The sequence below is a fragment of the Chanos chanos genome, chromosome 6, assembly GCF_902362185.1.
Source record: "Chanos chanos chromosome 6, fChaCha1.1, whole genome shotgun sequence".
NCBI lineage: Eukaryota > Metazoa > Chordata > Actinopteri > Gonorynchiformes > Chanidae > Chanos > Chanos chanos.
In genome coordinates, this window is record NC_044500.1 from 19,473,882 (window position 1) to 19,497,665 (window position 23,784).

Sequence of the window (23,784 nt, forward strand, 5' to 3'; positions counted from 1 at the left end):
TCACATGAGGTTCTGGTATTATGTTTCCCTATCACAGGACCCCGTAAATTCCTCACCATCTGGCCCGTGACATGACTGCCCTGTCTGTAATTTAATCGTTTTACTGAAGGTGACACTGCAAGTGCCAAGAAATCTCTGCAATTATTACAGTTACCATGTCCATCTCTATTCTGGTCTGCTTTCTCAAAGACCACCCACCACCAGATGTACAAGAATTCATCTCTTTCTCTCTCTAGCCCTACCTCCCTCTCTCTCTCCCTCCCTCCCTCTCTCTCTTTATATATATATACACACACACGTATGTGTATTTATTTATTTATTTGTGCAGTAGCACATGATGACACGTTGTGGTTATCACATCACTACATGTAATGGCCCAGTTGATGACCAAGCTGTCATCTGACATTTTTTCCCAGCAGGTACTACGTTGACCTTTTGACCGTTGAATCATTAGCCTAAAAAGAAAAACTAATCATTTTACCTAGAACAGTGTGTTACTGTAAGACCTGTTCAAAACCTTGAGTCACATGACCCATCTTGTACTGTAAGCTCACACACACACATAACTCCTGACCTTTAAAACTCCAGTCTGACCATACACCACACCAGTGTCATGTAAAGTAAGTCATTCACATGTGTCTTCTACTGCTGGCTCTGGCATTAACATTTTTAACATTTTGACTTTCAGTTTTGAACAGCGAGAAGGAAAAGATCAAATGTCAACTGTTGTCAGTTTCAGATGGGTGTGTGCACTGTCTGCCTGTGGCTGGCCTGTCTGTGTCGGAGAGACGGAGGTGACCACAGCTGTAACCAAAACAGAGGGACTCAGCGTGGCTCTGCACACAAAGAGAGTGCAGCTCAAGTTTAGATTGCCACAATGACATCATCCGTTATCCTCTGCCCTCTCTCTCTCTCTCTCCTGCTCTGCATGGCTGGCGATCTGTTTGGACAGGCTGCTACCTTACAGCACTTCTTTTCTCCCCCCTCCCCACCATCCCTCCATTTCTCACAAATGAGTTTTCAGTCGCTGTCACCCTAATTGGCTGTTAAACAGGCCCCTGTCGGAGGTGAGTGAGGCGGCACAGGGCAACAGCTGTCTCTCCTCGTAAGTTAATGGGAGAGTGGTGAGAGACAGAGCGGAGCAAATGATCAGCAGGTAAGGCAAACAGTCACACAACAGAATCAAACCGAGTGAGACTGTACACAGCAATTTATGTGTCATTCAGATACCAACAACCCCAGTGGAGAAAGTCATAAGTATGATTTTGACTGTTTCAGACCTTCAGCTTCAAATAGGTTGTGATAACAGGTGTAGGTCAGTGTAAATTATTTTTTACTGAAGACCTATACATTTGTAACAGTGGTCAGGAAACTCAGTAATCGCGATTTCATTGACATCATTGATATGCCCACAGGCCTTTGATTTACTAAATGACATTAGCACCTAAAACATTATGTAATTGTCTGAGTTTGAAAAAGCTGTTGAGAAATAAAAAAATTTTAACAGTTTTGTTCATAACCATTTTATTTTAAGTTTTTGTGTGTTGTGTGTTAAAAAAAAAAACATGGAAGTGAAACTATGGCCAGTCAGAGCGTTCAGTTTCAATCATACAGTTGTACCATGTCAGCCTCCTTTCTGAAAACTTCTGTTTACTACAATCCTCAAACCAAATAACATGACAGTCCTGCTTTGACAAATCACATCATTGTGTATGATTGTTGTGGTGTGCACCACGGCTGATGCTCAAGTGACTCCATTTAGATCTTATCTGCAGCCATGAGCCAGACTAGAGGATATCCTTGGCTACATGTCGACGCTGATAAAGTGTGGTTTTCTTCAGGACAACAAATGACCACCTGACCAGCACGAACCAACATTTCCTGACACCCCCCTCTCCTTTTAAAGAGACAAAAAACCCCAAAACAAAACACCCCCCCCCCCCGCCCAACAATGGCCTTTGTCAGTTTTGTACACTGAATGTTGCTGTAAACACTTGCTCTCACAATACAGATGTAATTCAGAGGTAAACATCAGTACATTTTCACTGATAGATATATGATGCATGATGATAAGTGAGTTGGTTTCTTTGAGATAACTGCAACAGCTATGAACATAATTAACAGTAACTGCACAGTAAGTAAGTATACTAATGAACCCCAGAGAGGTGTATGTAAGGATGGGATTCCTATGGAATTTCACTCTTATTGCTATGCTCAAATAAAGGCTTTTAAAACTTTACCATTGGGTGTAACGCCTTGGATTTTTCTAAATTACCATTTACTCAATTAGTTTGTGTGCATCTAAACAGAGATAGACAATGAGAAATCCTGATTTCTTCTTATTTTAGAGCACCCCTTTGACTGTCATTGATCCTTGCAATGCTTCTGGCAAAACTCTCTCCAGGTACAAATGGATAGATTGGAATGGATAATGTTCTGTAGTTGTGGGCTGTATGTCCAGGAAACCTAATAGTTTATATTCATAAATGGTCTTTCTGACTGGCTTTCAAACTCATCTTCTCTTTGAAATTGAAGTCTCTTCAGACATTTTTAAAGACCACCCTTCCGTTTTCACAGTCTTTCGACTGATCGATAGCCTTCTGTGAAATGTTTCAGGGGACTGTTTCCAATGAGGATTACATAACTGCAGATTAAATAATTGAGGTAGGATTTTCTCTAACGGGTGCCACTTAATAATTACTCTTTTTCTCCCCCTGAGATAATTTCTGAACCTTGGCATCTAAAACAGTCACTGCTTCAGTATGTCTTCTAAATGACTTTCAGTCATGCAGAACATGGTTGGAGATGTGTGTCAGGAGCTAAAATCATTACCTCATTATCTTAATGTCTGGCTCTAGACACATGGCTGCGGGCTGGTGGGGGGGAGGGGGGCTGTAGAAGTGGGAATGAAGGTTAAGGGGTTAGCAGGGTGGGGGGGTGGGCGGCTGAGCCAGAGTGCTGCTCGGCCCAGCTGTTCCGATCATGACCCCATGTGACTCCCATAGTCTTCCCAACAATGCCTTGTTTTCACTGGGGGTATTTCCTAACACAATGTGAAGGAATCTATGTGCCTAGCTACACTTGGGCATGCTGAGCTTTCCCATGCTGATGAGCCTTGCTGTGGATTAGTGTGGATTTATATGTTGTTTGCTCTGTCTCTCTTGCTTGGTTATTTAGTTTTACAAGTTGCACTAAGATATGGCGCCTTGAAGTCTTTTTCTTGTGGTGCTGGAAAAATAAAACTGTTTTTTAAATGATTATTATGTCTACTTCTTTAAGCTTTCACAAGTGAACTGAGGATGCTTTTTGAAGGGGGGGTTGTTTAATTATTTTACCACAAAGGGATGTGTATGCCAAGTTAAATAATGATGAGATGACACCTTTATAGACTTTTATAGTTGGACGTCAAATGTTTACAGTCTGCTGCGTGTTTTATGCTCAGCAGTTGAACCAGTGCATCTTTTGTAATCATACGTTTGCTTTTTAAACAGATGCTATTTCTTGTGAACTTGTAACAAATGTCATTATTTGAGCGATGCATCTCTTTACACTTCGTAACTTGTCTACAGCAGACTAAAGTTGTCACTGTGCGTTTGTTTTATACCCTCTGCTTTGCAGTGTGACAGACAATATGATGAGTCACCCCCTCTCGTGACGCAGAGCTGAAACCTATGCAGTTTTTTTTAATCTCCCAAGGGCTCTCCTGTTGCTAATTGTTGGACTGTCACAACAATTAGGTCATCGCCAAGTCTGTGTTTACAAAACCTTAGCAAGGTGGCTCTGCCAATGCTGGAACCTGAAACCACTTGACTCAGTGCAGGGTCAAAATATTGGACGGCGGTCTTGATGGACAATTGTTGCTTAGTAATAGAATTCGACAGAACGTCATCAGCTTCTTGGTGTGGGCCGAAAGCAATGCCACCCTCCCCTCCCCCTCACTTGAAGTGGTGATGGTCGGTTTACGGAGATCAGGTTGCTTGCCCTTATCAAATGATAAACAGATCTGTCAACGCTGTCAGTGTTTTGCTTAGTTACGCGGGACGTGTCTCGCAAACAGCCCACGTGCTTTGTCCTATAGTTCAAAGATTGGCTCATCCTTAAGTGATCTTTAAGCGGATCTTTAGAGCTACAACTGTAAAGGACATCTTGCATTAACAAAGTTTACTGTATTTCATGGTTGAAGTTAAGCCAGTTTAAAGGGGTGGCGGAATCTCAAAGGCATTATTTTACTCACACTAAATTCCTATTAAAGACGGTTCACTGTAGTCTTATAAAGGCGCTTTTACATCAGCCACGTTAGTGATCAAGTAACATACCTTGTATTTTAAGATGTTTCCTTATATTTTTGTATTAGATGACCATTTGTTTTGTATGGGTTTAATGGTGAGACTGCCTGAATGCTCACTCCTTAACGCCAACGTCATGGAGACAGTTGGACAAGCGGAAAGAAAAGAGAGTGGGTGGGTAACAGAAGTAGCACTGTCGGTTGTTTTCCTCCGATAAAACTCTTCTGCCCGGAAACAGTGTTTGCTCCGACAGCCGCGAGTGGCGACGCGATTGGTCGCACGGCGGCAGTCATCGCATCTCCCGCTACTTGGGGACTGCTGGCACACAAGTAAAGCCAGCATAGACGTTGTCCTCGTTTAGAATTAGTGTGTCAGGCAGTGTTAACATCAACTAACTGTACATACGTCCACTTCCATACTCTTTAACGTGAGTTCTAAAGCTCAAAGTCAAATGCAAAATTTGGAGTGTTGATGTAAGTGGGCTGTTACTACCACTAACACGATCAAAACAGTGATAGGCAAGTAATAACAGGCCACTACTTCTACTAAAACTACTGCTTCTACTACTACTAATTACAAAAATAATAGGAATAATCCTCATCATACTCATCATCATCACTGGCATCGCCCTCATCCTCATCAACAACAGGACAATCAGAACAGCGCAGTTGATGACGTTGTGAGCAACCTTAGTGATAAAACCTTCCAACCAATTGCTATTTGAATTTAGCTCTGTGATTCAAATTCCCTAATTTGTTAAGTAATGAATGTAATCTAGTTAAATGATTGACTGTTCAGCACAATATCGAATATTACGATAGTGTAACCATTTTTTTTTTGGAATGAATTTTGATTCTCCTCTGTTTTCTGAGACATCGTCGCCCTCTTGTGGAATGACCAGAAAAACCATGGCTTTCAACCACAAAGAAGCGGTATGTTTATTTTTAGATCTTCGGATGGTCACGCAGAACATAAACTTCTAAATTTCATTGTTTGCAACTTATTTAATTTCTCAAATATACGATAATCAAATTTCCTTATCCTCAAAATATGGCTGTTGGGAACGCACTATAAAGTTTAAAATCTTTTGCCATGGCTCCAGAAATATTTGCGTGTAAAACAGGATTTTTCTCTTTTCTTTCTAAAAAAAGAAGAATGATTAATTATAACAGTCCAGTGTCACATTTTTCGTCGTTCCCAGTTTGCGTACCGTAAAGATTTACCGTCACTTTAAAATCTGACAGTTCATTATTTCGCAGGAAGTTAGTCTACGACAACAGGAAACAAGGGTTGGGATACTTCTGTCCCAGTAGAAACTGAAACATTGTGAAAAGCACATTAAGACTTTCATAAGCAACTGAGCTTTTCCTGAGATATTAAAGCTTTAGAAGGGTAAGCTAACATAATACGTATGTTTTCTGATAGATTGTTTTGTGTATTTAGTCATACGTGTAGTTTAATGTTGTTTTACAACTTGGCTAACTAGCTAGCTTGCCAGCTATTGATATCAGTGGTTCTGCAGCGCCTTGCTTATACGATATGTTGTAGCCAGCCATGACTTGATATGCTAACTTACTAACCTAAGGTTGTACATTTAACTCACTAATTGCAATGACTTTAGATAACGTGAAACGTGAGAGATAATATTAACCACAGTTTTCTTTCAAGTGTCGTGGTGGAGACCGCTGGCTGCCGCAATGCTGGGCACTGGCTAATGTTATACCGGCACAGTTTTAATGTGTACACTAATACGCTTAGGAAAGCTTTCATTTGCTAGTGTAACACGGAACAGGACAATTTACGGCGTGGGGTGTTGTTTACGTTGTTTAATCAATTATATGCCCACTTTAATTGTGACCCGTTCTGTTAAACCAATTACCACACATTCTGTACACAGCGAAACATGTTTTGGCGTATGTTCGATTGGCTGCTTTACAATTATGTCACTGCTGCTTGTTTAGACGGCTCTTAACGGTTCCCCACTCTTGTGTGACAGAGAGAATGCACCCCTCGTGTAAAAGCTAGATGTTGATTGTGGCCTAGTCGAACGCTGTGTCACCATTGTTTCATGTAAAATAATCGTGTCTGCTTCAGCTGTAAGATTGCCTTGATATTTCACTCATCTCATGCGTACAGCCATCTGACGCATTTCTAGATAAAGAGTTGCAGACTACAGATCGATCCAAAAGGATTTCAACCACCACTGTTGTACTAGGACAGGCTCGCAGCCATGGTAAGTGCGGAATCACTGAGTACATGAACAAATCACAAAGACGTCGTTGTTCCAACGTTATGTGCTGCTGGATGTGACTGTTCGCTAATCAGCATACAGGCAGGAATTTCCAGTCCTCAAAACCCATGGCCCCTTTTTTTAATGTAGATCTTTTCAGAAAGCTCTTTTGCAATGTGACCACAACTTGTCAAGAATCTATAATAGTTTAAGTTACTCAGCATTTGAAATGACATTTTTTTAGTGCTGAAGATGAATTAAATGTTTGTGTGCATGTTTTTTGACAATGTATGTGAGCGTTTTTTGGGGTTTTTTTGGACAATATGTAGTTATACTCTTTCTCCTCTGTGTCTGTCAGTCTACTGTGGTGGATCTAAAAACCAAGGAGGAGAAAGATGCTGAACTGGACAGACGAATCGAAGCGCTGCGCAAAAAGAATGAGGCACTCGTGCGTAGGTACCAGGTGAGCGTAAAGGTCGTGCCCCCCCCCCCCCCCCCCATCTCTGTGTTCTACCTGAGGGGAAATCTATTGGTATGCCGTTGCCTCGGTCTTATTTTCGCAAACTGATTTTTGTATTTTTACATATTTTCAACTTACCAGTAAGAATAACCTTAAGGAACAGAGATGCATAAATGTTTACAGACTCATAATGTTCAGGAGATCTATAAAGTTTGATTGGGTTTCTGATTTCTGTCTCTGTAGATGTTCAGTGCGTTGAGGTATTTTGACGTTTACCAGCACATTGCTCTTTCACTAAACGATTGTGTATTATGGTTTTTCTTTGTTTCTTTTTCTCTCTCTTTTCTGTTTGTTCCCATTTTTCACCGACAGGAAATAGAAGAGGATAAGAAAAAGGCAGAGCAAGAGGGCATTGCCGTGACAACGCCTCGCAAACCTCGCTCTCATGAACACGAGGTGGAAAGGCGGAAAACAGAAAAGGAAAATTTCACCGTGACCGTTGATCTGTCCAAACCCAGTGGAGTAAGTTCACGCTGTGAAAAATGATCCTGTTTGCTATTACAAACCACTGTCACTGTTGCTAAGCTTTCACTGTTAACAGCCTTCCTCAGTAGATTCAATCCAGATCTCCCAGTAATGCTCTCTGTAGCAGTACCTCCCATCACAGCATGTCAGCTAGCTCGTTTCCTTGCATTGGGCAAGCTGTCAGTCAGACATCTCATCCTTCTTGATTGCTCTTGCTCTTAATGAAATCAGACCAGCATAACAGCATAATTGAGAACAGAGTGTATGAATTGAAGCAGAGCTAGGCATCGTGAATGAGACAACCACAATAAAAGTACTTTTGTGGTTTTTCAGAATTGTTTCACCAGCTCACATCTCAACCAAGGGCAATGCTCTGGACACTCACTCACCTTGTCAGATATCTCACAAATGAAGTGGGTTTGACCACTTTTAAGGGATGGGTTTGGTGTAAATGTTCTTTTTCCATAAGTCTTGTCCTTGAGCAGCTTCTGTTTCATTTTGATGCCACAGCGAGTTGCTCGAGACCCACAACTGAATTGTACCAGTAATTACCAACTTGGCCATTCACAGCCTGTGGTCAAATTTTAATCTGTCACCTGCCGTCTTAGGTGACAAGCTGTAGTGCATTTTAATCAATACCTGTAGTGATTCTCGGGGCCGCAGATGGTCCGTGCAGCTGTGATCGGACCCCCTGTCGAGGCATCCGAAGGTTACACTGCTCAGCAAACGGACTGTTCCGTCAACGGAACTGCACTTGCCCTTAAATGACAGACAGGTGCAGCAACTTCACCATAAGAGGGACCTGACACCAAGGACACCTCTCTTCCTGAAAATGTGTTTGCTTCCTGGTTTATTTTTACAACTCGGTGGACGTCAAATATTTCAAATACGTCATTTCTTGTATTAGAGGGTTATGTTAGGGTCTAACGGCATAGGCTTTTGAGTTTAGTTTATTATCTAAGTCAGTGAGTATAGAGCATCTGGAACTGTTGGGTGACTCCTTATTTAATTTGAAACCACTTCATAAATGTCCATAAAAAAAAAAGATTTATTCCAGTCCACTCTTTTGTGTACATGAGTAGAATCATGTTGAAAATGGGTTTGTGTTTTCTGTTGGGCTGGCAGGAGAAGAGAGTGGTTAATGATAGAAAAGGAGCTTTGCACCACGGAGAACAAGGCCCAGAGGAGGGAGATGGTTTCCCCAGGCCTCAGGGCGAAAGCCCGCCCCGGAGGACCGGCTCTGGACGACTAAACAGGGGAGGACAGCGGGGGGGTGGAGGTCCGCGGTCAGAGCGGAGAGAACCGAGGCCTGACAGACAACCATGGGATGGAGAATCAGGGGACGGACCTCCGCGAGGCGAACGCAACCAGAGAGGAGGAAGGAGAGGGGGAAGAGGAGGAGGTGGAGGAACACCAGGAGGAGGGTCAGGGTCTGACAGGAAGTCTAAGGTGACCGAACAGTTCCCTGATAGTGACATCATAAAAGCTCCAGCATGCTTACAATATAATGTAACGTTATGCCTTGCGAGCAAGCAAGTACGAATATCTGTCAGTAATGTGGGGGAGGGCTTTTGTGATTCTCTAATGTGATGAAGTTGTCGATCTTTAGGAGTGGGAGGAGAAGAGGAGACAGAACATCGAGAAGATGAATGAGGAGATGGAAAAGATCGCAGAGTACGAGAGAGGTCAAAGGGTACGTCCCCCCCCACACACACATACACACACACACACGTCTCACATGATCCCAGTGTTTTAAAGGACTGACGGAATGAGTCTGTGTAGTTTATGATTTGTTGAATCATTAATTCTATTGTTTGCAGGCTGATGGAGATAAAAACCCCACCCGTAATTTTCTGGATGATCCACGACGCAGTGGACCCATTCCTGACACCGACCGTAAAGAGGGCAGCCGTCGGCACATCAGGAACTGGGGTGGACTGGACTTTGACAACGTCAAAACCGGTGCCGAGGTAGAAAAAGAGTGGACGGTAGGTGCTTTATATATTCGTCAGATTTCAAGGGAGGGGAACAACGAGTGACATAGAATAAGCTTACCATTATAGTATAAGCAGAAATTCTGTGTATTCAGCGTTTTTCCAGCTTGATTTCAATGTGTGGTGAACTTGTAAAATTCTGACTGGCTCTTTATCTATTCACAAACATAAATGTCATTAAAGGAAGTTAAAGTGGTCTACCCCAATAGTTCCACAGTCCAAGAGTATGTTTAAACAGCACATGAAAGTGTAGTTGTCTTTGTTTTTGTTTTTTTTTTGTTTTTTTTTCCCTTTCTTTTTCTGCCTTCCTTTCTCTTTGTCCTTTTCTCTCTCTCATTCTCACTCTTATGTCTGTGGTCTCTCTCTGTCTCACACTGTTTGTCTCTCTCTCTCTCTCTCTCTCTCTCTCTCTCTCTCTCTCTCTCGCCCTCTCTGTCTCTCTGTCTCAGAGTCGGAGACCGGGGGGGAAAGGTTCTGTGGACATGACCCTGTCTATGACGGGTCGGGAGCGGGCTGAGTACCTGCGCTGGAAGAAGGAACGTGAACAAATAGATGAAGAGAGACTGGCTCGCCATCGCAATGCCACCGGACAATGGAGACGGGAATGGGACGCCCAGAAAACAGACAACATGTGAGTGAGAGAGAGGGGAAAAAAACTGCTTTACTTTCATAAAAACGCCATCAAACTGCTGTATGTGCGCTTTTGGACAGTGATTCAGCGCTATTGGTCAGAGGCCTGGATTAAAGAGAGCACCAAGCTAATTGAATATAGACTAATTACAGTAAAAGTGATATGAAACGGTAATAATTAGGAAGACGCTGACGCAGACACAGTTCAGCCTGCAGTCATGGGCTGTAAAACATTTTGGATTGGTTGGCTTAGGTCTGCATCACTGTGAATTTGACAGATGGTCAGATAAGAATTCCAGAGGTCTCTGAAGGTTTTGTCCACATTCTAGTGTAAGTGTGAGAGAGAGAGCGTGCGTGCGTGCGTGTGTGTGTGTGTGTGTGAGTGAGTAACTAGATGGCTGTAGGCCTAATGCAGTTTGACAGGGTGAGAATGAAAAGGAGAGTAAGCCTGTGGTGTATTCACAGGTTCAAGGAGGACGCAGCTGTGGCCGTAGAGGGGACGCCAGAACAGAGCAATAGGAGAGGCAAGACACACACACACACACACACACACGTTGACACACCCTTCAGTCTCACCCCATATACTTGCATAAGGCCAGTTTGAAACTCTTAAAGGAGACTGGACAAGTGATAGTTATCGAAAAACACAGAAATAAAACAACAGATGATCTGTTTGCACTCAGATGATCTGACTGTGATGGTGAAAATGCTAAATCGGAGCTCTGAATAAAATCTTTATTTTATTCAGTCTAACTTTCAGCCCTCATTAAAACTCTCTGTGGTAGATGGAAAGAGTCACAGAGTGCTCTTAAAACCATGAAAATAAGACCTTCAGTTTTCAGTAAAAATCCTCACCCTAACCATACATTTCAAAAGTACTCTGTTGACGGGCCCACTGGTGTTTTCATGTGTATTGTAGTACTGGGTGGTTGTCAAACTTACTGGCAGTATGCGTCTCTTTCTACACTGAGTCTGATAGATAATGTTGTTACATAAGTCAGCCTGTTGATTGCTTTGTTGTGTAGGGGGCTATTCCACTAAGCTGGGTTTCTCTCTTCTCAGGCCAAATATTTTTGTAGCCAAAAGTCAAAACTGTCCAATAGGAAGGCGCTTAACCTGTTCTCCTTGTCCTGTTGGTCACTTTGAATTTTAACTCATGTTGTGTAACTGACAGAGTCCCAGCATGGTGGAACACCTCCATGCTGTTTGAACGCCGTCTCTGATCGTTGCTACATTACTGTTGTGTTTCATGATGTGTCTCTCCAGCTGCTAGGGGGCGCAATGCCCGTGCCCAACAACGCAGTGGGGCCTCAGGTCAGCCAATGGCATGAGACTGTGTGTGTCTGGCACTTTATTTTGTTTTGTTTTGTTTTTAAATCCGCTACCCAACACCAGCCATGCTTAAAGACCACCACCACCCCCCAATGATGGTCTTCCTAACCTGTCAGTTTACCTGGTCACTATTTCCCCCTTTTTTTCCTGCAAGCATTCCAAGATTATATACCACTGTTGTTTGGAAAAACTCACTTATTGAAAAACTTTATGGACATATTATCTGACAAAAGAAGAACTGGCTTGTGTCTCATAGCCAACATGCTCACTAATTATCTGGCTTTGTGTGTGTGTGTGTTTGTGTTTGCTCAATAAATCCTTATTTATTGAAGAAAAAAAAAAGAAAGTTTGTTTGTATATCACGTCACTCTAAAGTCAAGGTCACATTTGCATGATTTTCCCCATTTTTCTTCTACATCTCCTTCCTCCTCCCTGAAGACTGACACATCTGACAACCAATCCGTCATAAGTGCCAGACGACCCATCTGTTACTTTGAACACCCCGCCCCCTCCGTCTGTTGCTGCCCACTCCTCTGATGGTTTTCCAATAACAGTCGTTTTCCAAGGTCTTGCACTGGCCCCACATCTCACTCAGTGTCAGATTGGTCTAATTTTTACCTACCCTCTCTTTCAGAGGACGGCAAGAGACCTCCCAAAGCACCCACGTTTGGGGATTTCTTGGGACACGGCAAGTCGAGAGAGGCGGGCCGCAGGGGGCGAGGTCGAGGAAAGGGTCAGACCCAGGGCAAGAGTTACAGGTAAAAATCAACGCCCCTTCCTCCCTCACTGGCCAAAGACTATTCATTATTCTTAATGAAACCAGTTCCTTTCCATTATTCGTTAATATTCTAAAGTAAAGTCCAGTGAAGCTTTTTCTTTCCCCCTTTCTCCTCTCACCCTTCAAGCTTAATTGAAATTGGAAATTGAGGCTGACAATGTATGTTCACAGTGCTGAAAAGATGTTTATCTTTCCAAAGGGCAATGACTTCAGTAACCTTGCTCTGATATTTTATGCAAAATGTATTTCAGACGATTTAGATCAGTCTCACCCTCTGTTCATTATTGCATAAGACTTTTTTTTTTGTGAAGGAGCCTTAGCTGCCAAGATTGGATCTGTTGTCCAGTGATCTCATCTCAGGATTTCAATTTCTCTCTACAGCATGCACGATAACCGTTGGGAGGGAGAGAAAGAGGAGGAAAAAGGAAAGAAGGAAGAAACAGAGAAAGAGAAGGATGAGAAGAAGCCAAAAGCTTCATCCTCTGAGAAGGTAGAGGTTTGACTCTGCCTGACTGTAATTCAGTCCATTCAGTTCATACTGATCTAGCTTGTCTATTCAGTGCTACCAATAAAAAAGCGAACTCAGTCGTAATGTGTGTCCTTTCTCCTGTACTGTTACAATGTGGTTCCTGGTGTAGGAGCAGCCTAAGGAGGCGGAGGAGAAACCAGCTGACAGGGGAACTGCCGAGGAAGATGATGACGAGTGGGAAGACGCCAGCGACGGAGACGAAGAAGAGGTGGGAGAAGACGGCGAAGAGTCTGAAGGCGAAGAACAAAAATCCCAAAACAAAGACAGCCCGATAGACAAGACCCCAACCTCTCCTGCTCCGCCAGCACAAAGCCCTAAGGAGCAACGCACCCCTAGACCTAAGGTCCGGATCCCATCTCCTCAGGAGATCCAGGCCACCCCAGAGCTGGCCACCAAGCCCCTCAGCCCCTTCTCCCCGCTGGAGGGCCACCAGCCTGTCACCGACTGGGGGGAGGAGATGGAGATGCTGTCGCCTCGGAGTAGCCTCGGAGAGAGCCCGCTGAAGCCGGGGAGTAACGAGGGGAGCCCTTCCCAGGCCAAGAGCCAGGAGGAGGAGCAGGCTAAGTCCAGCCAACCAGCAGAGCAGGAGAAACAGGATAACACACAGACAGGTGGGGTGATGCAAGGTTTCCGTTAGCATCACATGCTAGTTTGTTAGAACGTCAAACATCCTCAGTTCCTCAGTTCTCTGGTCTTCTGTTTGAGTATATGGTCAGTTCTATGGTCTTTTATTTGAGTATATGGTCAGCCAGTGAGGGAGCAAGTGAATTTAGGTTTAATGGTCAAATCTATGTATCTGTCTCTGTTGTACACATACAACGACTTTGCAGTAAGGGCCAGTATATTGGCCCTTCTTCAAATAGGACAACCCACAAAGCACCAAAAGAGAGAGTAAATGTTTCCGAATGACGACAGCTGTGCAAAATCTTTTTTTAAAAAAAGTTTTTTTAATGAAATGGAACTCAGCATTCTTCTGATTCTTTCATTTGTGGATGTAGAAACCTCTGAAGAAACATCATCATCATCATCAAAGGAGCCAGCTGAAACCACTACAACCACCAACCAAGACATTGTGGTGTCCACTCCACCACCAGCCCAGGACTCCACGGCATCAAAGGGTAAATGCTAATGTAAACCAACTGACAGTATTTAAGACATCACTGTAAGCATGCACAGTAAAACCTTAAGTTAACTCTCCTTTTTATTTTGCAGTTTGTTTTGTTTTTTCCCCCTGAAAAAATAGCAGATGTGCTGCCATAGATGCATCTGAATTGTGTCTACACGTTCTTGTGTGTTGCAGAGGAAACCCCAGCTCCTGTCATAGAGCCCAATGAGAAGCTGGCTGACAGCCAGCCCCCAGCAGCGGAGTCGGCCGCAGACTCGGCCGTGGAGAGCTCTGAGCAGCCATCCTCAGGTGCAGTGCACATTACCGACTATCAGACTGTGGCTTTCCATAAGGCCTCTCTGAGCCCAGCCGAGCACTAACCACTAACTCACGCTTTCTCATCTGCCTCTCGCACCTCTGTCTCTCTCTCTCTCTCTCTTTCTCTTTGTTTCTTTTTTTCTTGCTTTAATTCTTTCTCACTCTCTGTCTGTCTTGCTCTCTGTCTGTCTTCCTTTTTTTTTTTTTTTGTAAATCTTTCTGTCTCTCTTTCTCTCTTCTTTGCACTTTCTGTTTCCTGTCTCCTTCACTCAACCTCTCCCTCTTCCATTCTCTCTCCATCTGTCTAATGGCATGAGATGGCGTCTCGGTGCGAAGCTTGTCTCTCTTGACAAATGAGAGTGCCCTCCTTCGTCTGGTCCTCTGGCCGTGACAAGCCCCTCCCCTTCCTCTCGGGACTGACTGCTCTTATCTTCGGCTTCACGCAGACTGTCAACTCAGCTCACCTCCTTCAAAAAGAACTCATTTTCCTCTGACCACTCACATGCTCCTGGACCCCCCCACTCTTCTGTCCATGCACCTCTTTTTTTTCTTTCCTTCTTTGTTTGTTTGTTTGTTTGTTTTGTTTTTTTTTTATTTTGGTCGTGTCTTCCCATGTGAAGAGTGGCTTTGTTTGGGGCTCTGGCTGCTTGTCTCCACGCATGATATTACTTCTCTGTGCAATCCTTCGTCCTTTTTTTTTCCGTTTTTTTTTTTTTTTTTTTTTAAGCATGCCTGAACTGAAATATGTTGCTGTGTATATGACTCATCGCAGAGAGGAATGAAACATTTTCATTTGTTTGTTTCCCCTGGTTTTTCCTTGCAGGCTGAGAGTCTCCCGTTGCTGTTTAGTGTTGTAAAGTTAGAGGAAGGGGAGGTGTTCTCTGATTCGGCTGTAAAACCCAGAGAGGCTAACCAGTCATGCAGAGTAGATGGTGGACAATTAAATTACTATGCCAAATTTGAACACACAAATTTCTCCTTCACATGGCTTTGCGAGAACTCTGTCTCAGATCACTGATTTGGTTTATCCAACACAATCAGATTTTCATGTGTACTTCAGTCATGTCCTTTTTTTGGTTTGCTAAGCTCTATAGCATCAGCATTCTGAACCTGTATGGACAATTCAATTAAAACATTGCCTTTAGTATATTGCATCTCCATCAGTCATATTTTCCTCACAAAGCTTAAACTAATATGCTTACATTTGCCAGCGTTTACAGAAATTAGTCATCTTATTCTTTATATGATCTTTAAGCCTGTATCAGGTAGGATGTCTTGTGTAGTGTTTTTTTTTTTTTTTTTTTTTCCTCGAGATGTCTATTTTTTTAAATAGCGTGATAAAGATGTGTCGACTTTGTACCTGCTCTGTGTTGTGGTTATGCATTGCACATTTGGTAAGATGTTGGAATGCAGAATAAATATCGTGGTTCTTGTCTCTCGTAATTGTGTTGATTCCCCCCTTTCCCTTTCATGTCATTTTAACACTGTGGACTTAGAACCCTCCACCCTGAATTTGTAACTGTATGTCTGTTAACCTCTTCTGTGTGTTACAAAATTATACCATCGTATAATACTGTAACTAACCGCATCAGTGACATGTTTGTTTGCATCTGCGGTTCGTATTTCTTTGCCCTTTCATTCTAAAAAACGATGTTGGGTTTTTTTGGCCTTAATTACAGCGGCAGTTGTGATGATGGGCTTTCATGGGGTTAGATTATTGTTCTATCTTTCCATAATTATAGACACGCCCTCAAATTACTCTCCATTTGTTTCCCTTCCAGAAATCGGCACAGCAGCTAATGGCTTGGTGTCAATTTGTTGGTTACAGTAACTGATACTTGCTTTTCACTAAATTTGATTACTGTTTGTGGATTATGCCGATGAAATAGAGCCGGAAAACAACAGGAAAATCCTAATCGTCGAAAAGCTTTTACGTGCGAATTGCTTAAACGGAAGACTTGTAATGGAAGCCATCGGAAAATGGAGTAAATTAGCGCACGAGTTTTAAACAAGGAATTGCCAAAGTGTTCTGCTGTTGGGGTCATTTAAGGTCCTACAGCCATCTCTTATGAAAAAGAGTGTTGGTCATATGGAAAATGGACTTGAGATTTATCGCTAAGACTCGATTCACCTTCTGTTTCTTGAAGCACATAAACTTGGAGGATGGTGTGTTTTTAGTGTGTTGACCTAATTCCTACACAAGAACAGGACACCTTAGTAGGAGACTGCATTGAGTTCTTACCCATTTTTGTACATTTTTACAAAATCTGTTGAGGATTTAACACTCGTAACTAAAGGAATCAGGTCTGTACCAGAGATGAACCAAAGGTGTTTTTGACTGTCAGGCTTAGAGCCATGGCCTGTTGCATGTTCCTGTATCGGTGGAGAGTACATGGGTGGACTGTGTCATGCATTGTCTCTCCTGTAGGTGTTTCCTGGCTGTTGAATGTTAGACTGACTCCTCCCTTGGTCTCTGTTCTCTCTTAACAGGCTGACGACCGACACAAACAACTGGACTTTTCAGTCATAGGGATTCAGAAAGGAAGGAAGAAGAAGAAGAGAAGAGAGATCCTGGGAGGGAGGGGGTTGGGTCAGGAAGGGATAAAGCATTGACTGAAAATATAAAGGAGGTGGGCAGAGGGAGGGGGGATTTATCCTCTGGTCTCATAAACGGCACTGCCTCTGCTCTATCTGATCAGCATCTGGTATCTTGAGTCTTCTGATCATTTAGTGATCCCACCGTGAGCCTGGTGCCACCTCTATTTATGTGGTTCAGTCTGTAAAACATGCCTTGCTGAATCCAGTTTACATTAATGTAAATATGACGTAGAGTGATTACAAACCTCCCAGTTACCTAAAATAAACAAACTCAAATCTACAGCTACAGCCATCTCAGACCTACACAAACCTCAAATGCATTTATTGAAGGGTATTGCATTTTAATTGGGCAAAAAAAAAAAAGGAAAGAAAAAAATTGTTATTTCTCACCTTTTGCTTCCATTAGGAAAGCAGTCAGACTGCCTTAATTTATGCCTCAGAAATTATAATTGGTTTTGACCAGAAACTGTGGGAATACCCTAAAATACCCTATGGGATCTTTTACCATTCTTGGGCTTTTCATCTTTGGGCGTCATGTTCATTCAGGCATGTTTTACGAGACACGTTACTTAAAATTAAACTGGAGTGTCGGGGCATTGGTTCTTTACAAACTCAATGTACAAAGTGTTTCTAATTATTGACTAAAGCTAGATGTGAACAAATCGTGTGCATGGGGAAAATCATGATGTTTGAGTTGGTTTCATTTACAGTGCAGTTATCGGTGACCGCATAGACCAGTGTCTTTGACACTGAGATCATCCACATCTGACCAAAGACCATGGTGTGTGTCCAGTTGCTGGATAGGCGGTGGCCTGTATGATGCAGTGAAAATCATTTCATCAAATAATGTGTACCTCAGTAGACTTATGTTTTTCTTTTGTTTTTTTTTTGGTTTTTGGCTTTTGTCTACTCGTTTTACTTTATTTTCCTTTAGTTGATATTGACTGGTTAAATATTGGCTCATCTAAATTGTACTGATAAATGTTGCTCCTGTATCTGGATGAAATGAATTAAACAGGAGCCTCAGCAATGCAATATGTATAGTTTTTAAAGAAAATCATAAACCACATTCCAGTGTATATGTGAAGGCTTTTTTTGTGAGTGTGACACTGTTTGCATTGAGGTCTTTACATTTTTAAGTCTTGAGGTAGCAGAAAGAAAAACAGAAAAATCATGACCTTTGTGATTGTATTGTATCTACTGCATCTCACTGCTAAGGACTTGTCTTCCTGTTTTAAAAAAAGGAATAAAAAGTACATCATTTAAATGAGGTCGAGTTTGAGGTTTGATTGGCTTCTCCACAGTGCATGGCATGACTTTGATATGTTGGTGTGGTTTCTCCAGCAGTTGTCTTGTGAAGGACCATCTCTAGCCCAGTTGTTTTGTTCTTTTTTAAGCAAGCTTACCAAGGATTTGAATGGACTGCTTTTCAAAATGACAAGATTAAACCTCCCTTGTTCCCATCAACTGAAATGAAATCTAGTGTAGTATATAGTTCGGGTTTTTTTTAATATTTAAAATCTCATTGTGTTAGTTTCATGAATGTCCATCGTGTACTTTGATAGGTCTCCTCCAAAGTTACTGACATCCTTAATGAAAATGACTAAAATGCAGACAGCAAGTAATACTCCAGTAATTAATATTGTTTAAATTTCCCTTTCATCTCAAAACTGAATTATTCTTACAGAGTAAGTGCTATGCATAATTTTATACTTTCCCTTTTCATTTGCAGGTTCCTTGACTTTATTAATGATGATTGATGGAAAATAGTTTTCTAAAAAATAAGGAAGCCACAATATACTTTCATAAAAACTAAGATGAACTTACAAAAAAGGCTTTGAGTGTTTGTAACAGAAAAATAACATTTCCCCATATTTTTGAGCACATAATCTAGCTCACTGTATATGCAGTCTTTTCATACAGCCCTTCTCTCTTATCTTCACCAGGGGTGGCAATAAGAAGAGACTATATATAGCATGTTTGTGTTAGTCAGAGGACAGACATGTCCATAACTTACATGTCATTTCATTGGCCCATCCTTGACCATGCAGCTGAGCAAATGCATTCATTTGCTGCTTTATCTAATGGATTTCTGCTTTTATGCACAAAGTCAATGACTTGAATTGTTCAAATCCTAAGCAAATTCTGCCCCGAGCACGTTTGAAAGCATGGACTGTCATTCATTGCAATCACAGTCAAAACCTGATCATTCTACTCATAACTTGACTCCATTAACAGTTAATTTGTAATCATTAATTTGACCGCAATTTAATCGAGCTACAAGAACTTCAGAGTTCGTTATTTTTACAGTAGCAGCGGTTCTTTGCTGCATAACGCAATTTGCGTTAGGAAAATTTCAGAGATGGTTCTAAGCAGTCACACATAACGCGCAGCCAACAATCAACTGCTACTCTATTTTTAAATCCTCATGTGCTTGCAAAAACTTAAAGACTATTTTGGATACGGTTGTTAATTTTGCAGTACAGAAAAGGGATGTACAGTGAAACTGATGTTCCATATGCTGAGGGGCGCGGCACCGACATTTCAAGCCAATCGATGGTCGTTTATGATTTTCTCCGCCCCAAAATGAATATTATAAACACTGAGCACGCACGCCGTGGATGCACCGCACTCTAGGAACCGAGAAAGTTACGGCGTCTTGTAGGACGTTTTCACCGACAAACAGCTGAGGTGTGTAACTTGCAAACAAAGGACAAAAAAGTCTTTGTCGCGTGTCACGCAAATATTTATTGGAACATTTTTCTTGGAAAATAGCCAGTTTCATAATGAAAGGCAACACACGAGTCGCAACCGGGAGGATAAACGGCGGCGCAGAAAGGAGACCAAGTTATCCGAGCGACCAGTGGATAAAACAGGGGAACTCGACAACCAAAATTTGGGTGAAAGTTGCGATGGGGATTGCTTATTTCCTCTGTGTGTCTATACCCGCCTTCATTTTAGCTATCTACTATGTTTTCTTCTGGAAGCCAGATGACACCCATACCAACGCCACTTGCCCAGAAGTTAAAAACGCTCACTTGCAAGGTTGTAACTGCAATGAGAGTAAAACATTTGGAACATAACGTGAAGATGTCACACTTGATCTTGACGCTGAAATGAACTCGTTGGTCTCGTGAAGAGCACTATACACTCCACACCTTAAATCCTTCTCTTCTCACTGGAACGATTTGGGACTCTTGGACGCACGAGTTGTGCGTTGAAGCGCTGTGCAATCTTCATGGGATATTGTTTGAGCCTCTCACATCCGACTTAGTTTATCAAGTCACCATAGTAATATATACCTTTTAAATAGTAGGCCCGATATGTAATCATGCGTGCTTTTGTTCAAATAAGGGTCTGTTTTATGCAGACTAGTGCGATTGATCAGTGTCAGATTCAGTAACTTTAGACCCAGGTTTACGTTTATGAAATGTTTTTTTTTCTCACAATTATATTTCGTTTACTTTTCTATGATAATTTACGTATTATGGCTTAGATTTGCCCAGTTTAGTAATGATCTATATATTTTCAGACGACACATGTAGCCTACTAGACGTACCTCTGTCATGATTTGTTGTAATATAGCCTACGTGTACAACTGAGAACTAGCCTATATCACTAGATACCTCTCAGGTCTAAATCAATTGTCCCACCCGGGGATAATTTGCTTGATGTTCAGCAAGATTTTTGATGTTGTTGGTTATAGACATTTTCGATGAAAATTTGAATTGAACTTACATTTACAGTAATCCTCTTAAAATATATTCAGTGCCATCAATAACATATTTAGAATTTGACCGGAAGTAGCTGCTCTTTGACATTGAGTTGTTATTTGTGAATAGTCACCTCAGCTACGCTAACGGCTTTTAACTTGGCATAGTCTAATGCGCAAGCCAACTGAGCCTGAAAATGATTGGCCTTATTATATATGCCCTAGCACTGCACCGCTTTTGCGCACTTAGAATTTTTACGCATCCGTTTTAGTAAACTGCATTTTCCGTCAAGTCATAGAAATCGGTTAATCACAGACTACCAGATTCACAAACCGTAAAATAAAGCAAATCATACACAAGCAAGTTAGTTTCGGACGTACCTCATGCTAGTATTGGGCTACAAAAACATACGAGCAGTGCGCGTTCTTCTTCATTCTTGAGAGTCATTCTTAGATAAAGTTTTAGGTATTTTAGCTGGGTAGGCGTTCCTGTTTTCGCTACACTGAGCACTCTTTTTGTTTGAAACTTTTTTCGTCTGTCATGAACTTTTACGAGCGACTTATATTCACTGAGGAGTACTCTGTCGTTGTTCTCGTAATTCTGATAAAGCCATTGAAAAGAACTATTATCACTCACGAAATACATGCAACACCAACAAATGTTATTGTTCTGGCAGGTGTACTGAAATGTCTGACGTACGACGAATACAGTCTTGTAAAACAACAATTTGTCAGAAGATGTAACCAAGTGCAAAAGCTTGTTTGCAGAACCATAAAATATTGATTAACAAATAAAAATTGTATACACAGAACGCCTGGGTCATTCTCGCTTCCTGTCTATTGCAAACCCGTTCCAACAGTACTCTGCAATTTTTCTTTATATTTGATTTCACCCTCTCTTGTTCGTCACTTTTCTGTTTATATGTGTCTCGCTCTCTCTTGATTTTAAGGCCTATGTGAATTTGCTTGCGGCCGGTGTAGACCGGTGAGGATGTGGAGAGCTATTTTGTCTCTTCGCTCACTCAATAATTAAATTGCACTGTAAGTTGTCAGGACGCATTTGTTCTCCGCTGCTCTCTGTGCTTCCCGGGACTGTATTGTCTGAAGACACATGCACACACAGGACACAGAAAAAATTTTTTTTAAAATGTTCTGTGTATTATTTCTTCTCAAGGCATATTTTTATTTGTAGTCGCCAAGAAAAAAAAACACTCTAGTCATTCTGAGGAACCACTGACAAATAATAATTTAAAGCCTGAAAATCGTTTGCGTTGAGAAGAACCTTTCCCCTAAATGACCTCTGCCGTCGGCAGGATATTAAACATGACAAGTGAGAAAGAGCGAGCCGAGTTGATCTGAAAAACTCTTATATTTTACAAGTGTTAGAACAAATACTTAAAGGATCAGCTCAGGAGAAGAAAAGAATAGGCAAGAAAAACCAAATAGGGCATGAAACTTCTTGCCACTAGAGCGCAGTGTCACATCAGTAAGACGGTTTTCTTCAAACAACCTAAAGTTAATAGTTGTATACTTGCAGAAATAATTATCTATCACAAACATATGCAGATGCAAAATTCGCTTTTGTTATTGATTTACAAGTTTAGGAAAAAGGTATTTACCTGAAGAGGTTGTGTCTGACTCTTGTTATGACTGTGCCCTTCTGTGTCACTCTCAGCATTACTTTTCTGTGTTTTTGATGGTTATACGTACTGAAAAATGTAATAGTATTTTCAAGTATCGTAGCCTACTTTTCCACTATGTCAAATAGTGCAAATGCTCTCCATCTTTGTTATCTCAATGGAGCACAGTCCAGCTGAGGAATTTAATAATATAACTGGTAAATTTCCCAATTACACAAAGCTACTCACACTAAGCGGAAAACTCCTTTTTTTCCTGTGTAGAAAGTGTGTAATTACTCACTGGAACCCATGTGTTGTACAATAATCACAGAATCATGTAAATGTTCCATCAGTAAATGAAAATTCTGCTGAAGAGCTATAAGCTGTGTTGAATCCATATTTTTCTGTAGAAATTATTTAATACCTGACCAACACTAATAACAATGAGAAAACTTCTCTGAGTCAGCATTGTGGCGGAGAAAAGAAAAGCCAGGAATTTTGGAATTTTGTTCCTTGACCTCAGTTTTGTTCTATGGGCATCAGTATCTCCAGATCTGAATCTGATTCTCCTCTGCTGAAGAATTTCACATCGGGATATGTGTGTCGACGGAGCAAACTTAACAAATTACCTCCTGCTCCAGTGCGAGTGTGACTCTGCAGAGTTTTTGTTGACCTCTGAGGAGAACTGTCTTCACCTCTCTGAAGGGCATGCATCTTGCTTGCCTGGGTATCCAGTGCAACCCTGCCTGGGTGGAGCCTCTTCCCACAATCACATTTTCCATTATATCTACGGAGAGATCTCACCTCTGACACCTTCCATTGGGGTCGCTCCTCTGAGACACAGCGATTCTTTAGCACTGTGTCTGTGAGGGTGCAATGGCTCTTTACTGCTTTAGAAGAGTGAGATGCCTTATGCTCAAGTAAACTCATCAACATAACCTCAGGCTTCGGAGCACTAACCAGCAGGTCACTCTCTCTGCTAGGATCAGATGAAGTCAACACCATCCTGGGTCTCACCAATCTCCAGAAGCTGCTAGAGGGTTTGGTGACAGCATTCTTGACGGACTGGCACAAGTCACTTTGATGAAGAAATTCTTTCTTTAGCCAGCCAGGAAGAAAGCCACCTGTGGAGCTCACCTTTGATTTCACTTGCATCTGGTTTGGTTTTAGCTTATTCCCTGGCTGGCAATATCTCTCTATAGAGTCGCAAAATTCTTGATTTTGAATGACCTGGTTAGGAAGTGGGAATTGGAGAAAAGAGGGCAGGACAGTGCTACTGGGGGAATCATATCTTCTGTAAACATAAACCTCAATGCTCTTGTCCTGCTCCTTCTCCAGTGCATAGGGATTACAGATTACGTAGTCAGTTGAGAACAGATCATTCACTGTATCTCTGCACAAGGTATGGGGAAGATCATTTGAGAGAGCTCTGAGGTCAGATTGAGTGGTCCAGTTTCCCCGCTGTTGACAAGTTAATTTATCAACTGGAGTTCTTGAGCCTGAGGAGGTGACCTGTTCATGTCTCCTCTTTGTTGCATCAGTCTGACCTTTGTGAGAGGAACTGTGTCCTTTCGCTATCTCTTTTTTCAGAGGCTCCTCCACTTTCATCATATCCTCTTGTTTTTTCAGCTCCTTTAACAGAAATTTAACCACTGCAGTATGGTTTCC

At 41.9% G+C, this 23,784-nt stretch overlaps 1 protein-coding gene across 1 annotated transcript; it reads left to right on the top strand.

The window, feature by feature from the left end:
• The first annotated feature begins 5,590 nt into the window (after positions 1 to 5,590).
• On the top strand, positions 5,591 to 18,055 carry ccdc9 (coiled-coil domain containing 9). The gene is made up of 15 exons (XM_030778516.1): positions 5,591 to 5,678; positions 6,442 to 6,519; positions 6,875 to 6,979; positions 7,349 to 7,498; positions 8,627 to 8,950; positions 9,111 to 9,194; positions 9,322 to 9,489; positions 9,945 to 10,126; positions 10,591 to 10,649; positions 12,092 to 12,215; positions 12,617 to 12,725; positions 12,877 to 13,375; positions 13,763 to 13,882; positions 14,065 to 14,178; positions 16,678 to 18,055. The coding sequence occupies exons 2-15, from the start codon at positions 6,517 to 6,519 to the stop codon at positions 16,680 to 16,682; spliced, it is 2,046 nt and encodes a 681-aa protein (XP_030634376.1). The 5' UTR covers positions 5,591 to 5,678; positions 6,442 to 6,516; the 3' UTR covers positions 16,683 to 18,055.
• Positions 18,056 to 23,784: the final 5,729 nt, after the last annotated feature.